Source organism: Mustelus asterias, chromosome 7 (assembly GCF_964213995.1).
Source record: "Mustelus asterias chromosome 7, sMusAst1.hap1.1, whole genome shotgun sequence".
NCBI classification, from domain to species: Eukaryota; Metazoa; Chordata; class Chondrichthyes; order Carcharhiniformes; family Triakidae; genus Mustelus; species Mustelus asterias.
This window is the reverse complement of record NC_135807.1, coordinates 95,558,741-95,575,393: the sequence shown is the minus strand read 5'-3', so window position 1 is coordinate 95,575,393 and position 16,653 is coordinate 95,558,741. Positions and strand designations below refer to the sequence as shown.

The 16,653-nt window shown below is 39.9% G+C and overlaps 1 protein-coding gene across 3 annotated transcripts in view; it reads left to right on the top strand.

The window, feature by feature from the left end:
* The window catches only part of taf2 (TAF2 RNA polymerase II, TATA box binding protein (TBP)-associated factor), a 111,180-nt gene that overhangs the window by 63,453 nt on the left and 31,074 nt on the right, over nucleotides 1-16,653 (top strand). For all 3 annotated transcript variants that reach the window (XM_078216509.1, XM_078216511.1, XM_078216510.1), the window contains 4 exons: nucleotides 3,510-3,650; nucleotides 4,818-4,928; nucleotides 6,837-7,030; nucleotides 13,500-13,639. In XM_078216509.1, the coding sequence (XP_078072635.1) occupies nucleotides 3,510-3,650; nucleotides 4,818-4,928; nucleotides 6,837-7,030; nucleotides 13,500-13,639 (586 nt within the window). The remainder of the gene's footprint in view (nucleotides 1-3,509; nucleotides 3,651-4,817; nucleotides 4,929-6,836; nucleotides 7,031-13,499; nucleotides 13,640-16,653) is intronic.

Sequence of the window (16,653 nt, the reverse complement as noted above, 5' to 3'; positions counted from 1 at the left end):
TTCCTTTTCTTTCTTTGTGTGAGGATTTCTGTAGTAGAACACGCAGAATTAATGCTATAATTATTTCTGAAACAGTGGTGATATTTCTAAACTGGACTAGCTAGATAAATACTGTAACTAAGAGCAGGCCAGAAGCTAGGAATCCTGCAGTGAGGAACTCACTTATTGACTCCCCAAAACCTGTTCACCATCCACAAGACACAAGTCAGGAGGGCAATGGAATACTTTCCACTTGCCTGAATGAGTACAGCTCCAAAAACACTCCAGAAGCTTGACTCCATCCAAGATAATGCAGCCCGCTTGATTGGCACTCCACAAGCATTCACTCCCTCCGTCACTGACACACAGTGACAGCATGATTACCATCTACAAGATGCACTGCAATAAATCACGAAGACCCCTTAGACAACATCTTCGAAACTCATGACCATGATCATCTGGAAGGAAAAGGGCAGCAGACATATTGCACACCACCACTTGGAACTCCCCCTCCAAGCCACTCACCATTGGATATATATTGCCATTCTTTCACTGTCATTGGGTTAAAATCCTGAAACTCCCTCCCTAACAGCACTGTGGGTGTACTACATGGACTGCAGCAGTTCAAGAAGGCAGCTTGCCACCATCTTCTCAAGGTGCCCACATTAAAGTTTATTTATTAGTGTCACAAGTAGGCTTACATTAACACTGCAATGAAGTTACTGTAAAAATCCCTTAGTCGCCATACTCTGGCACCTGTTCAGGTACACTGAGGGAGAATTTAGCATGGCCAATACATCTAACCAACACGTCTTTCGAACTGTGGGAGGAAACCCACTGCAGACACGGGGAGAACGTGCAGACTTCGCACAGACAGTGACCCAAGCTGGGAATCAAACCCAGGTTCCTGGCACTTTGAGACAGCAGTGCTATCCACTGTGCCGCCCCGTGAATAAATGCCATCCCGTGAATAAAACAAATGTTGAATTCTGTGTTTTATGTTGATTAACTTGGTGTTGAAAATTTATTGCCTTTTTTTGGATTTGCTTATCAAATTCTGTTTTGCAATTTTGACAAGAAAATAGAATATTTGCATCAACTACAGATAAAAACAGATACTATTGGGGCAGGTCAGTGCCACTGTCGTAACACTAAACAAGAAAGAATTTACTCAGCAAACTTGCTAGATCTATGTGGGGTGTTACTTGGGACCTCTGCACTTGCCCTATCATACTCTGTCTGGCAAAGGTCATCATACATAGTTGTTGACGCTCAATTGAATGCAGTAATGGACATCATATCTGGAACTCTGCTCAAGCCCCTTGGTTTCCTGTCCTTCTAAACATCACTCCGCCATGCACTTGCTGACTGACGAAAGTCACATGCTGGTTGAAAGCATCTGAGCTGCACTTCAATTACCACTCCCACGTGGACTCATTCAACCCACCTCATATTTCACCCCCCTTAAAGCCCACCCTTGCTGAGCAGGATCTACAGCAGACAACCTTTGGATCAAGTAATAGGAAACATGGGAAATCCTTTTGACATACCCCATCTGTCAAATGGCAGGCTCAGAACTGCCTGGGTGACAATGGTCCTTGCTAAATAGACTTAGGAGAGGCCAGGGCCTGTGTGCAACCAACCTCCACCGCTGGGGCTTCATTGTAAACCCATTGTGCACTTCTGGAAAGACACCATCGATGCTGCACATTACCAAGGAGTGCCTCCTCTACAGACTTAAATGATGAACTAACCGTCTTAAACTCAGCAAATAAGGAAGCTGTGCTTGGCTTCAGGGAATTGCATTTGCTAAATAATGGGTCTTACTGTTTTAAAAGATTCAAATATTGCAATCATCTGCCTTACCTTCTCCTGCACTGAAGTATGATTTTAGGCTGCATGTTTAAATAATTTTGTTCCATCATTGGCAACACATCTTTCTGCAGCTTTGACACCAATTAAGAAATTGACATAATTCATAGCTTTGTTTAGTCATTTCACAGTCAAAAGACCCTTGACCCTGCAATGGTTCCCAGTCCCATTCCCATTCCTGCACCAATGCATCTGGAGACCCCCCTCTTATTCCTGCTGTCCCTCAGTAACATCATTCAGAAACAGTGTCAGTTTACACGTCTCCGCTGATGATACTCAACTCTACTTGACCAAAATTTCTCTCTACTTCTCCACTGTCTATAAATTGTAACTGCTTGTCCAACTTCTAATTCTGGAGGAGCAGAAATTTTCTCCAACTGAATATTGGAAAGCCTGAAGCTGTTGTCTTTGATAACTGCCACAAACATCTTTCCCTTGTCACCAACTCCATCCCTTTCCCTGGCAACTGTCCAAATTGAACCGGACTATTTTCAACCTTGGTGCCATTGTTGCACCTGGTGTGAATTTCTGACCGTACAGCAATGCTATCCTTGAACCATCTGGCGTTACATTAGCCACTTCTCCTGCCTCAACTCATCTACTGCTTAAACCCTCACAGAGGCCTTTGTTACCTCTATACTTAAGCATTCCAACTTTGGTCGCCAAAGTTCTATCTCCCTCAGCTAAACTCTGCTTCCCATGCCCCAACTCATGCCAAATCTTGCTTATCCGGCACGCACATTGACTCCTAGTTAAACAATGCCACGATTTTAAAACTCTCATTCTTTGTTTCAAATCCTGTAATGCCTTGCTCCTTTCTATTTCTATAATCTCATACAACTCTCTGAAACCCTCTGTGCTCATTTGATTCTGGCCTCTTGAACAATCTGATTTTAATTACTTCACCATTGATAGATGTGCCTTCTGCCAAGACCCTAAGCTCTGAAATTTCCTCCCTACGTATCACCAACTTTCTTCCTCTCTTTCCCTCCTTTTGGATGCTCCTTAAACTAACCTCTTGTGCAAGATTTTTGTTATCTGCCCAGGACCATCTCTTCTGGTTTGGTGTCAGATTTGTTTCATAGCATTCCTGTAAAGTGTTTTTGGATGTTTTGTTGCATTGAGGTGCTATATAAATTCATTTTGCTGTTAATCTGTGAAATTTTGTTTATGTCAATCCTTAACTCCTCTTGTTACCATAAAGTGCCCACGGGAGAATTTTAACCTGAGGGGAACTGGACTCTTCCCCAACCTATCACCCAGCCCTATTTTATGAATTTGGCAAATCATCTGGTTCAGTCATCAAACTAAATTTGGTACTGCACTATTTCAAGTTATAGGTGTTCAGCAGAGTTCAGAGTACGGACTACAGTATGATCTGCTAAATCATCAGGTGTGGTGATCACCATCTCTGGATTTTACTTTCAATACCTTGAAGATTTGGATCTGTGATTCATTCTACAGTTCTGCCAGGCAAGCATGTCAAAGCGATGTAAATTGAAGCAGTGGCTGTCTTCAGCAGATAAATAGTTCAACCATACAGACAATCAACCAATCAACCAACCAGATTTTCAGTCAGTGGCTGAGATGGTAGAATTCTGATTAACGTGTAGTTTATATCTCATAATAGTATATTGTGTTTGGAATTCTTCCTTCAGATTGCAAATGCCATGGTGAACACTTGGACAGGACCACCAGCCATGAAATCACTCTTTACACGAATGTTCTGCTGTAAGAGTTGTTCAAATATTGTTAAGACCAACAATTTCATGAACTTTCAAAGCTACTTTCTACAAAAGGTAACATTTTTCATAATATTGCCACGATTGTAAAAGAAATTAAGACATTGTGATCAGTTAATGAAGTATTAGAGGGGACGCTTCTCATTTAATAAAGCATTGTTAACGTTGCATTGTGAAATCTTTGTGAATATTTCATCTACTTTCTGTCTGCCAAGTTCTATCTTGAACTATCAGTTATGGTAACTTTTACTGTGGTATTACAGTCTTGTTTGACTTTTGAAAGAGGACATAGTTTTGCGCTGGGAGAACAGCCAGAATGATTTTCCATTGTAATGTGGAAAAACTTGAACGCCACTTTTAAAAAAAAAACTCCTTTGCTCACCTTAAATAATTCTGTGGTCAAGACAGTCTTCTATTTTTTGCAAAATTTGCTAAATAATCAGCTTCAGAAGCTGTGGAATAGCATAATGATGTTCTTCAGTATATTTTTCTGTGTTGATTTTTCCTCCTCCCTGACGTGTGAGAAGTGCTGATCTAAACAAAAGTGTCAGTATGCTAAAGTGACGACATGCTTCTCCAATTTAGAAGATTATGGGGTCAAGCTCTGCTCTCTCATTGGAGCGCATAATCAAGGTTGAAATTTGAGGATGTATTGCGTTGTCAAGGAAGCCAGTTTATGGATGATATAATAAACCAAGGCACTGTTTCCCTGTTCATGTGGGATAAAGATCCCAAGGCACTATTTGAAGAAGAGTCGTTGAATTTCTATGCACTTTGACCACCATTAATCCTTCAGGTGACATCAACAAAACAAATTAACTGATTTGTGAGGAATTATTTTGTGCAACATGTTGTCTACCTGCCCACAAAGTGTGATTACACTTCAAAAGTAATTAATTGACTGTGGAACTGAGGGTGTGAAAGTTGCTATATAAATTCACTTTTTCCTCTGAAGAATACCCACTTTCAAATTACTAATTGATATTCAAATTGTTAATGGGGAATAGTAAAACAAGCTCACTTTATGGCACTTTTTTGTAGCTTCAATGTTAATTTAACTTTTTAAGCACATTTATTATTCTCTAAATTAAACAAAATGAAATTGCACAGTGAATTATAATTCATTAGTTTAGGAGCAAATGGTTTCTGTAAGTTAGCAATTTGTAACATTTTAGAAAAACATTTATTTATGAAAGTTACCAATGTATTTGACCGATTTCACAGACTATGCCTGTTGCTATGGCATTGCTGCGGGATATCCATAACCAGTGTCCCAAAGAAGTATTGGCCTTTATTTTGGATCTCATTAAGTATAATGACAACAGAAAGAATAAGGTATGCATCTTCTAAGCTTTTTTTCATTCATTTATGGGAAGTGGGTGGCCCAGCAAGGCCAGCATTTGTTTCCCAAGCTTAATTGCTTTTAAGAAAACCACTGCAGTCCTTGTAGTTTAGGCACATTCACAATGCTGTTAGCTAGGGAATTCTAGAAATTTGACCCAGTGACGGTGACAGAAAGCATTATAGTTCTACGTCAGGGTGTTGTGTTGACTTGGGAAACTTGCTGGTAGTGATCCAATGTACCTGCCGTTCTTGCCCTTCTGGGCAACTGGGTTTGAATGTGCTGTTGAAGTCATGTTTAATAACTGCAGTACATCTTGTTGATTATACGTAATACAGCCATGGTGTGCTATTGATGGAAGTGATGAACGTTTAAGATAGTGGATGAGGTGCCAGTTAAGTGGGATCCTCTATCTTGGATGGTGTCCAGCTTCTTGATTGTTGCAGGAACTGCACCCATCCGGGCACATGGACAGCATTCCATCACACCCCTTGTGCCTTGTAGATGGTGCACAGGTTTAGGGAGTCCAGAGTTAAGTTACCCATTGCAGAATACCCAGCTTCTTACATGGTCTGGTAGCCACAGTATTTATATAGCTGGTCCAGTTCATTTTATGGCCAATGTTAATCCCCACAATGATTTGCGAATTACAGCAATGGTTATACCATTTAATATCAAGGGAATTGGTTAGATTCTCAGTTGAAACAGATTATTGTCTGATACTTGTGTGGTGCAAAAATTACTTGTCATTTATCATCCTAGTCTGAATGTGTCCAGGCACATTATTTGTGGGGCTCTGAATGAAACTGAACACTGTAATCATCAGCAAATTTCCCCACTTCTGAGTTTTAGATGCAGAGAAGATCATTGATGAAGCTGAAGATGGTTGGGCCTCAGACACTGCCCTGAAGAACTCCAGCAGTGATGATCTGAGTGGGGGTTCTCTCATGATCTGCTGCAGTCTGGCAGCTGTGTCCTTAAAGACTAGGCCATATCAGTTAATTATGATGCTACCGAGTCACTCTGGTGATAGGTATTGAAGAACCCCACCCAGAGCACATTTTGCCCTGTAGGTTTATTCCAAGTGATGTTCATCAAATAGGAGTATTGATTTAGCAGCTTAAAAAGGTGGTAGGTGGTATTCAATCATGTTTGACTGATTCCGTGAAACTTCTTGGGAGTTGATTTTGAGGTCTCCCAAACCTTCCCTTGACTGGTTTAAGACAGACTTTGTTACAATTCTCCACATCTTGGTACAAATCTCAAATGTAAGTGCGAAGGACTTTACATCTTGTCCAGTGCCTAGGTATGTTCCAAGTGATCCGTTCGGTTTTATTCTTTAGACGTTTTCATCGTGGTTAGATAAAACTGAGTGGCTTTTTTAGGGCATTTCAGAGGACAGTTAAGAGTCAGCCACATTGCTGTGAATTGGGAGTTGCAGGTAGGTTAAACTGGGTAATGACACCAGATTTTACTAAAAGACATTATTGAACCAAGTGAGCTTTTATGACATTTGGTAGTTGGTCACCATTACCGCTGTTAGTTTTTTATTCCAGACTTATTAACTGAAAGATTCCTGACCTGTCACGGTGGGATTTGGAATAATGTCCAGTAGCATAACCACCATGCTACTGCTTCTTTGCAGATCTTTGTTTCAGGATTCTAAGCTAAAAGCTGTGGCTTAAAGAACTCAATACTCATCTGGAGTATCTATGATGTTTCTGAGAAGTGTATTTTGGATTAAAGTTAAGAAAAACTGAACTATTCTCCTTTGAAGGCCAGATGTTTTCAACTTTAAAGTCACTTGGATCTTGAACAAAATAAAGTCCTTTGATTGTGGGACTCTTGTGTCTTTGCACTTGGTTTATTTTAGTCATTGCTTTTAATCTATTTGCTATTAGTTTTCAGACAACTATTATCGTGCTGAGCTTATAGATGCACTTGCAAACTCAGTGACACCTGCAATTAGCATCAATAATGAGGTTCGAACATTGGACAACCTCAATCCTGATGTTCGTCTAATTCTGGAGGAGATCACCAGATTTCTAAATATGGAGAAGCTACTTCCAAGTTACAGAAATACAATAACTGTCAGGTACTAGATGAGTATTTACAAATCCAAATTGACAGCACATTGTTATGGTTCAGGTCAGAAACTCCAAAGTGTTTTATGGAGCCTGCATGGATCATAAGTTTTTCACCTTGAATTTGGCTAGGATAAGCAAGATATGTCTCACCTCAGGTATGATTTAAATGACCCACTGGGAACTTTTATCAAACAAAGTTTATTTGAGACTATAGTTAACATGTATCGTAAGAATGTTAGTGACTGTATTCAATTACAAACAAAACAACCACAATAATGTATAACCCGTAACAAATATATCTAGGATGTTCCAATCAGACCAATCCCATAAACAGCAAAGCTCACGTGATACTGGAACCGAGTCATTTGGATGAATGCGGCAGCTTTCTTGATACATCCAAAACAGTTTGAAGTCAGAACAGCTTCCCAGAGCACTAGGGAGAGACTCTGATCGAGCCACCAACAGCAGATTTTCTACTGCAGGAAGGCAAGAAGCCTTGCTTTCAGCTAACCAGCAGAAACCGAGGGAAAGAGGGAGGGAGAGAGAGACACTGCTTTCAGTCTGATGTCCAACCTCTTCTAAACCAAACACTGCTGCCAGCCAAAAACAGAAAATGAAACCTTGGATTCCCTAGGAAGGAAAGAAAAACTGTCCAAAACCCATGACCTTCCTCTCCACAATGCAGGGCCATAAAACAACCCCGAATAAAAATAACAAACGCCATTTAAACCACTGAAGGAGCAATAAGATGACTCCTACAGACAGCCTGGCAACAATGAGAGCTACAGAGAACATGATTTTAAAAAAACTCTTAAATGTACAGTAACATCACAATATCAAGTGAGTGGGAGTCTTGTTCCAAAATTTTAAGGTTCAGCAGTAGTGATTTAGTGAAAATTATAATTACCCCTGCCACTGAAGGTGGGTTGAACTCAAGTTTTCACAGCTACTTAATTAGTCTGTTTGTCTATGAACAATGTATCTCCAAAAACTGATGAATGAATTTCAGCTGAATTTGGTACACAAATAGAAACAACTGATTTGTTTTTGGTGAAGATATGGAACTGGATTTTGGAATCTTTTACACGATCCATTAACATTGGGAGATAGTGAATTGACTTTATTTTTAGCATATTGTTGGCAGTTTTATTTAGAATAATGTTTGTTTCAGATTGTTGTGGATTGTCTCAGCTACTATGGTGAAATTTGTCAGACCTTAAAAATGATAGCTGAGTTTTCAGAGCAAGTTGTTGGATGTGGATTGGTCTGAAGCCTCCTCTGTGAGATAGAAGCTTTTTAAAAGATTTATTATTTTCACCTTTGTAATTAGGGTATCAATCAGCAAGAGAAAGGCCTCCAGGAAGAGCTTCAATTATAATGACGCTGAGTTAACATAGTGTGGCAGAGATGTGCACTCTGCTGAGTGTCCTCTTGTTCTTCATTATATTTGTTCCTTTTTCATTTAAACAGAATTATCAGTTGAATGTTTTCTATTTTTTATTCCGATTTGAGGGGATTAAATGATCAATCCTTTAAAGGGTATTGCACAGTGAGTGTTATGACAACCATATTTCAATAACCAAGTTTTATAAACTTACTTAATCCTCTATCACGTATCAAGATATTCTCAATTCCAGTAAATAAAGGAAAATGAGTATCTGAGAATAATTAAATTTATAATACTCATGTAAACGCCAAGATTCGACTCCAGCGCTAAGATTGATCCAATGTGTTTTTCTTTGTTCTTGTTTTGCCAATGAAAAAACCTTATTTTTTATCCCTGGGTTACAGACCAGCTGTTAGAAAAAAAGGCAGGAGGGAGACCCATTTTCCAAGCTATCTCTATTCTGTACTGGGCCGTTTTCCACTTGATTTCCTTCATCTCTGCCCAATCCCTCTGTTATTTGACATTTTCACTTTGAAACACAAATGTGATTGTGAATTCAAAGCGTGTTTACCACTTTTTGGCACACTTCTATACCACCTTCATTTTACTTATTTCAGTTTTATAATATACTACAACCGCATTTGTCAGTCCAAATACCCACTGATTTCCATGTTCCTAATGGCAGTAATAATCAAACTGTATAATTTATAGTCTCGGAGGTTACTCAGTCATTGCACCTATTCAGTTATAGCTCTTCAGTTGGAACTATCTCCTGTTATTTTTCCATCCACATTCCTTTTCAAATACCTAGCTACTCTTTTAAGTTGAGAAACTGTTTGTCCCAATAGCTATTTGTGATGAAGGAGTCAATGTTTTAATAGCTCGCTGTAATATCTTTTTCGATCTGTGTACTTCATTCACCCAGGAGTTTGACTTTATGTCCCTTTATTGACAACTTGCCATTAATGGAAAAAATCTTTCATTGTTTGTACTCAATGTCTCATGTATAAAACTCAAAATAGCATTACCTTTATGGCCTTTACTGTCTGAACACAGATCTTTTTAAGAATCTTAGTGTCTTCCCCACCAATCTCTTCATTCCTCTACTCTGTTAAAAAAGACACTATTTCAAATATTCCTCGTTTTTGTTTGCAAATATATTACTTCACATTTCTGCACTGACCTGCATCTGCCACCTATCTGCTCTTCAAATCATTGATAGAAGTAGAAATCAAATGAGCCTCCACAATCCACGGGGCACACAAAAATCCTTACAATTTGAAGTAATCATTGTTTTCCTCAATGTCCTATTTTCTATCCATCTCTATTCATGCAGTTGTTTCTCTTTAACACCATAAAACGTCTGATAATGCATCTTTCTGACTAAGCAAGCATCACCTAGTTCAGCAAAACCACGCTTCAATATTTGTTCACTACTTATCCGATCTTTTCTCTGTTTTGACCTTCTCATTGAGTGCAATTAAGTAGAGTCAGCAATTTAATGTCAGCTGAGAAGAAGTATCAGAGAAATTTAAGGGTGTAAAACCCTACAAATCCCCAAGACCTGATTGTTTACATCCAAATAATCAAAAAGATATAGAACATAGAACATAGAACATTACAGCGCAGAACAGGCCCTTCGGCCCACGATGTTGCACCGACCAGTTAAAAAAAAACTGTGACCCTCCAACCTAAACCAATTTCTTTTCGTCCATGAACCTATCTACGGATCTCTTAAACGCCCCCAAACTAGGCGCATTTACTACTGATGCTGGCAGGGCATTCCAATCCCTCACCACCCTCTGGGTAAAGAACCTACCCCTGACATCGGTTCTATAACTACCCCCCCTCAATTTAAAGCCATGCCCCCTCGTGCTGGATTTCTCCATCAGAGGAAAAAGGCTATCACTATCCACCCTATCTAAACCTCTAATCATCTTATATGTTTCAATAAGATCCCCTCTTAGCCGCCGCCTTTCCAGCGAAAACAATCCCAAATCCCTCAGCCTCTCCTCATAGGATCTCCCCTCCATACCAGGCAACATCCTGGTAAACCTCCTCTGCACCCTCTCCAAAGCCTCCACATCCTTCCTGTAATGTGGGGACCAGAACTGCACACAGTACTCCAAGTGCGGCCGCACCAGAGTTGTGTACAGTTGCAACATAACGCTACGACTCCTAAATTCAATCCCCCTACCAATAAACGCCAAGACACCATATGCCTTCTTAACAACCTTATCTACTTGATTCCCAACTTTCAGGGATCTATGCACACATACACCTAGATCCCTCTGCTCCTCCACACTATTCAAAGTCCTCCCGTTAGCCCTATACTCAACACATCTGTTATTCCTACCAAAGTGAATTACCTCACACTTCTCCGCATTAAACTCCATCCGCCACCTCTCGGCCCAACTTTGCAACCTGTCTAAGTCTTCCTGCAAACTACGACACCCTTCCTCACTGTCTACCACACCACCGACTTTGGTGTCATCAGCAAATTTGCTAATCCACCCAACTATACCCTCATCCAGATCATTAATAAATATTACAAACAGCAGTGGCCCCAAAACAGATCCCTGAGGTACACCACTTGTAACCGCACTCCATGATGAATATTTACTATCAACCACCACCCTCTGTTTCCTATCCGCTAGCCAATTCCTGATCCAATTTCCTAGCTGACGTTTCGAATCCAGATGACCTTTTGTCAAAGCGGTCATCTGGACTCGAAACGTCAGCTCTTTTATCTCCTTACAGATGCTGCTAGACCTGCTGAGATTTTCCAGCATTTTTTCTCTTTTGGTTTGAGATTCCAGCATCCAAAGTAATTTGCTTTTATGTTGTGTAACCAACTAAGGCGAGGCTATTTTAGGCCTAGTATTGTGTATTACAACAGGGTTGATTAGTAATCTTGCAGTAAAAGATCTACTGGAAAAACAGTGATCACAATACAATTGAATTCTGCACTAAGTTTGGGAATGATATACTTAGAAACATAGCAAATAGGAGCAAGTCTAGGTCATTCGGCCCTTCGAGGCTGTTCCGCCATTCAGTATGATCATGGTTGATCATAAGAACGTAAGAACATAAGAAATAGGAGCAGGAGTAGGCCATCTAGCCCCTCGAGCCTGCCCCGCCATTCAATAAGATCATGGCTGATCTGAAGTGGATCAGTTCCACTTACCCGCCTGATCCCTATAACCCCTAATTCCCTTACCGATCAGGAATCCATCTATCCGTGATTTAAACATACTCAACAAGGTAGCCTCCACCACTTCAGTGGGCAGAGAATTCCAGAGATTCACCACCCTCTGAGAGAAGAAGTTCCTCTTCAACTCTGTCCTAAACTGACCCCCCTTTATTTTGAGGCTGTGCCCTCTAGTTCTAGTTTCCTTTCTAAGTGGGAAGAATCTCTCCACCTCTACCCTATCCAGCCCCTTCATTATTTTATAGGTCTCTATATACTTATGTACTTATATCTTATATACTGACATACTTATATCATCTAACTCAACAACATATTCCTGTGCTCTTCCCATACCCCTTGATAACTCTAGAGTCTAGAAATCTGTTTCCTTCTCAAATACATCAGTGACTTGGCTTCTAAAGTCTTCTGTGGTTGAGAATTCTACAAATTCATCACTCTGAGCGAAGAGGTTTCTCCTCATCTCAGTCCTAATTGGCCTATTCTATACCCTGAGACTGTGACCTTCTTCTAGACATCCACAGCCAGGGGAAACATCATCTATGCATCCAATCTGTCCAGTCCTGTCAGAATTTTATATGTTTCAGTGAAAACCCTCTCTTTCTTCTAAACCCCAGTGATTATAGGTTTAGCCAACCCAATCTTTCCTCATACATCAATCCTGCTATACCAGGAATCATTCTGGTGAACCTTTGCTACACTCCCTCTGTGGGAAGTATATACGTTTCTTGGGTAAGAAAACCAAAACTGCACAAAATACTCCAGGTGTGGTCTCCCTCAGGCTCTGTACAACTGCAGCAAGACATCCTTGCTCCTGTACTCAAATCCTCTTGCAATGAAGGTACCATTTGTCATACCATTTGCCTTAACCGCTTGCTGCACCTACATGCTTGTCTTCAATGACTACTATACAAAGCACCGTGGTCCCTTTGTACATCAACATTTCCCAATTTGTCACAATTTAAATAATATGCTGTTATTCTAGAACAGGGGGCACAGTTTCCGAATAAGGGATTGATTATTTAGGATTCAGATGAAAGTTCTTCACTAAAAATGCTGTGAATCTTTGGAATTCTGTGCTGCAGAAGGTTGTGGGTGTTCCATTGTTGAGTATATTCAAGGCTGAGGTAGACAGATTTTTGATCTATCTGAATCACAGGTGGGAAAGTGTCATTAAGGCGGAAGATCTGCCTTGATCAAATCGAATGGCCGAGCAGACCTGAGGGGCCATATTTTCTATTCCAGTTCCTATATCTTGGGCAGATCATCTTCATAAAAGTGTCATGTAAATGCACTTATTGTTGCTGCTTCAAAGCTGATGCACAAACTGAAGTTATCTAGAAAGAAGTGCTGTGGTGAAACTATCCTTGTCTCATGACAAAATTTACCTGAATAAATAGAAGCAAATCCCAGATAAAATATGATGTGGAACTGAAGGCATTAAAAAAAATGTGAATAAAGGTGAGGTGATAAAGATTGGCCTGCTATAATGTATGGGAGGGGATGATGGTTTCTATTGACCTACATTGTGATACCTTTTGTTCACTTTTAATTCTGCCTTGCTCAGTTCTCGTATTGCATGTCATTATATTTTTAAAGGACTTGCTAGCAAAAAACTCATGCCTTTGGTAACCATTTCTCACCGTCTGTGCGGGTGGTTTAATGATCGCCAATGTCATCGGTTGACGGAAGACATTTTTAAGCTGTGTGAGGCAGACCATTGTAGTCCCTCCCTGCCCTGAGATAGGAAGTTTCGTTTTGCCATAATTGGGAGCAAAACCAACTTGCCTGACCTCAGATACGCAAAACGAGTTTTTAATTCAATCTTGAACAGAGGTTTCAAGTTTTTTTTTAAAGTGCAATTTTCTTGTTTAATTTGCAGCTGCCTGAGAGCTGTTCGGGTGCTACAGAAGAATGGTCATATTCCTAGTGATCCATCACTTTTCAAATCGTATGCAGAATATGGACACTTTGTAGATGTTCGCATTGCAGCTTTGGAAGCAGTTGTGGATTATACACAAGGTTTGATCTTGATGTGTGAATACATAAAAATTCAACAATGGTGCCATGTTCTACCTATTCTCTTTCCCACCACAAAATATTATAAACATTTAACAAAATGAAAACTTTTTCCTTGTTTTCAATTATCCCACATGATTTATCAGCTAACCAAATTTTCTAATTTTTCTTCTCAAACCTTTCAGTACTTCCTGTCACTTGGCTTTTACCACTCACTTATGACTAACACCCTTCTCTCTCCCTGCTGCCAATGCTTCTGCAACCTCGTTGTTGCCTCTTCTTTCCTTTCCACTTGTTTTATCCCTCTGCTCAACTCTTATCAAATTATCCAGTATCCACATTTCCAATATCACATTCAGCTTCAACTTGCATTTCAATAAACAGAGAGCCTAACACAATTTAAATAAAATTTTCAGTATCGTTTATGATTGTACCATTATAAATTACGTTAACACTTTATACACAAGGCACAAACATATAATTCTACCTAAACCATTGTAAAGAAAGTGTGTAAAGCATTAATTTTGTGTACCAAGATTGCAACGTTTCTTAATATTTTCCTTGTTAGAGTACTCTTTATTGTTGCAATCTAGTTTATCATCCAACTCAATGTGATCAATGCCAAGTGTGATCTACATACTTGACTCAAAAATTGCATGTCTATTGTAAAGGATGCGATAACAGGAAACTTAGAAAATATCAACAGCTGTAGACAGACAACATGGACTTATGGAAGGGAAATAATCTTTGACAAACCTACTGGAGTTTTCTGAGGATGAAACTAGTAGAATAGGTAAGAGAGAACCAGTGGATGAGAATTTGGATTTTCAGGAAACTTCAGATGAAGTCCCACAAAAGAGGTTGTTGTGCAAAATTAAAGCGTGTGGGATTGAGGGTAATGTACTGGCATAGATTGAGAATTGGTTAGCAGACAGGAAACAGGGTAGGAATAAATGGGCCTTTTTCAGAATATAAGGTGATGATTGTGGTGACCAGAACATCAATCAGTGCTTGGACCTCATTATTCACAATATGTATCAATGATTTGGATGAGGAAATCATATGTAATATTTCCAAGTTTGCTAATGACACGAAACTAGGTGGAATGGTGAGTAATGAAGAGGACGTAAAGAGGCTTCAAGGTGATTTTAACAAGCTGAGTGGGCAAATACATGTCAGATACAGTATAACATGGATAAGTGTAAAGTTATCTTTTCAGTATGAAAATAGAATGGCAGAGTATTATTTAAATGATGATAGATTGGGAAATGTTGATGTACAAAGGGACCTGGGTGCCTTCGTGCACCAGTCATAGAATCCCTACAGTACAAAAAGAGGCCATTCGACCCATTGAGTCTGTACCAATCACAATCCCACCCAGGCCCTTTTCCTGTAACCCCACACACTTACCCTGCTAATCTCCCTGACACTCGGGTCAATTTAGCATGGCCAATCAATCTAACCTGCACATCTTTGGACTATGTGAGGAAACCGGAGCACCCAGAGGAAACCCACACAGACACGAGGAGAAAGTGCAAATTCCACACATGGTCACCTGAGACCAGAATTGAACCCGGGTCCCTGGTGCTGTGAGGCAGCAGTGCTAACCACTGTGCCACAGTCATTGAAAGCAAGCATGCAGGTGTGCAAACAGTTAAGAAGGCAAATGTTTTGTTGGCCTTCATTGCAACAGGATTTGAGTACATCAGCAAGGATGTCTTATTGCAGCTGTACAGGGCCTTGGTGAGACCACACCTAGAGTATTGTGTGCAGTTTTGGTCTCCTTACCTAAGAAATGTTGTGTTACAAAGGGAGCACAGCGAAGGTTCACCTGACTGATTCCTGGGATGGCAGGATTGTTGTATGAGGAGAGATTGGGTCAGCCTGGCCTGTATTCACTGGAGTTTAGAATAATGAGAAGGGTTCTCATTGAAACGTAACAAATTCTGACTGGGCTGGGCAGACTGGATGTGGGGATGACTGAACCTGTGGAATTCTCTACCATAGAAGGTTGTGGAGGCCAAATCACTGAATGTATTTACAAAATAAAGAGATTTCTAGACACTAAAGATGTTGAAGAGTTTGGGGACAGCATGGGATTATGGTGTTGAGCTAGAGGATCAGCCATGATCACATTGAATGGTGGTGCAGAATCAATGGGCAGAATGGCCTTCTATCTTCCATGATTTAATGTATCATTTCATACAGCTGATATTAATTTTAACTCCATTGTTTTAATGCATAAACATCGACAATTATTTATCTTGCAATATAACATTTCAAAGTTTTTTATACATTGTAATTTCACACAACCATTTAATCTATTGTGCATTAATTATTTGCAATGAACATTTCATTTGTTGCTGATAATACAATCAAAATAATGCAATCTCCCAATGTGTATACTGTCCTAAATTGAGCATGGTTCTAATTCAGATCCATAAGGAGGTAGGTCAAAACTAGGATGAAAGATGTTCAGACTTTCTCCTAACACATGTGCAAACAGCAAATAGGCAATTTTCATAATCAGGCAGTCTCTCAGCAACTGAAATCTGAGTCTTTTATATTTGAGTACAATAACTCATTCATACAGGATTAACATTTCCACTTCCATTGCTCATGATGCTTTTCTTATCCCTGGTTTGGGTGACTTGGCCGCCTGATCCAGTGATAAGTTTCTGACCATGCGTCATTAACACTGCTTGCTTCCACCTCTGTAACATCGTCAGATTCCAACCCTCATCCCTTTGTTAACTCTAAACTTAATGGATTCCCATCCTCCATCCTCCATTAATTGAAGCTTATTTAAAACTCTGCCTGTATCCTAACTTGCGCCATATCCCATTCACTCATCGCGCCATGGCCATTGACTTAAATTGACACCCATCTAAACACAGCTTTGATTTAAAATTCCCATCTGCTTTCAATTTTTTTCTGTGGTCTTCCCGCATCTTTGTAACCTTCTCCAGCCCTCTGATCTTCTGAGATATCAGTGCTTGCTCCATTTTTGGCTCTTG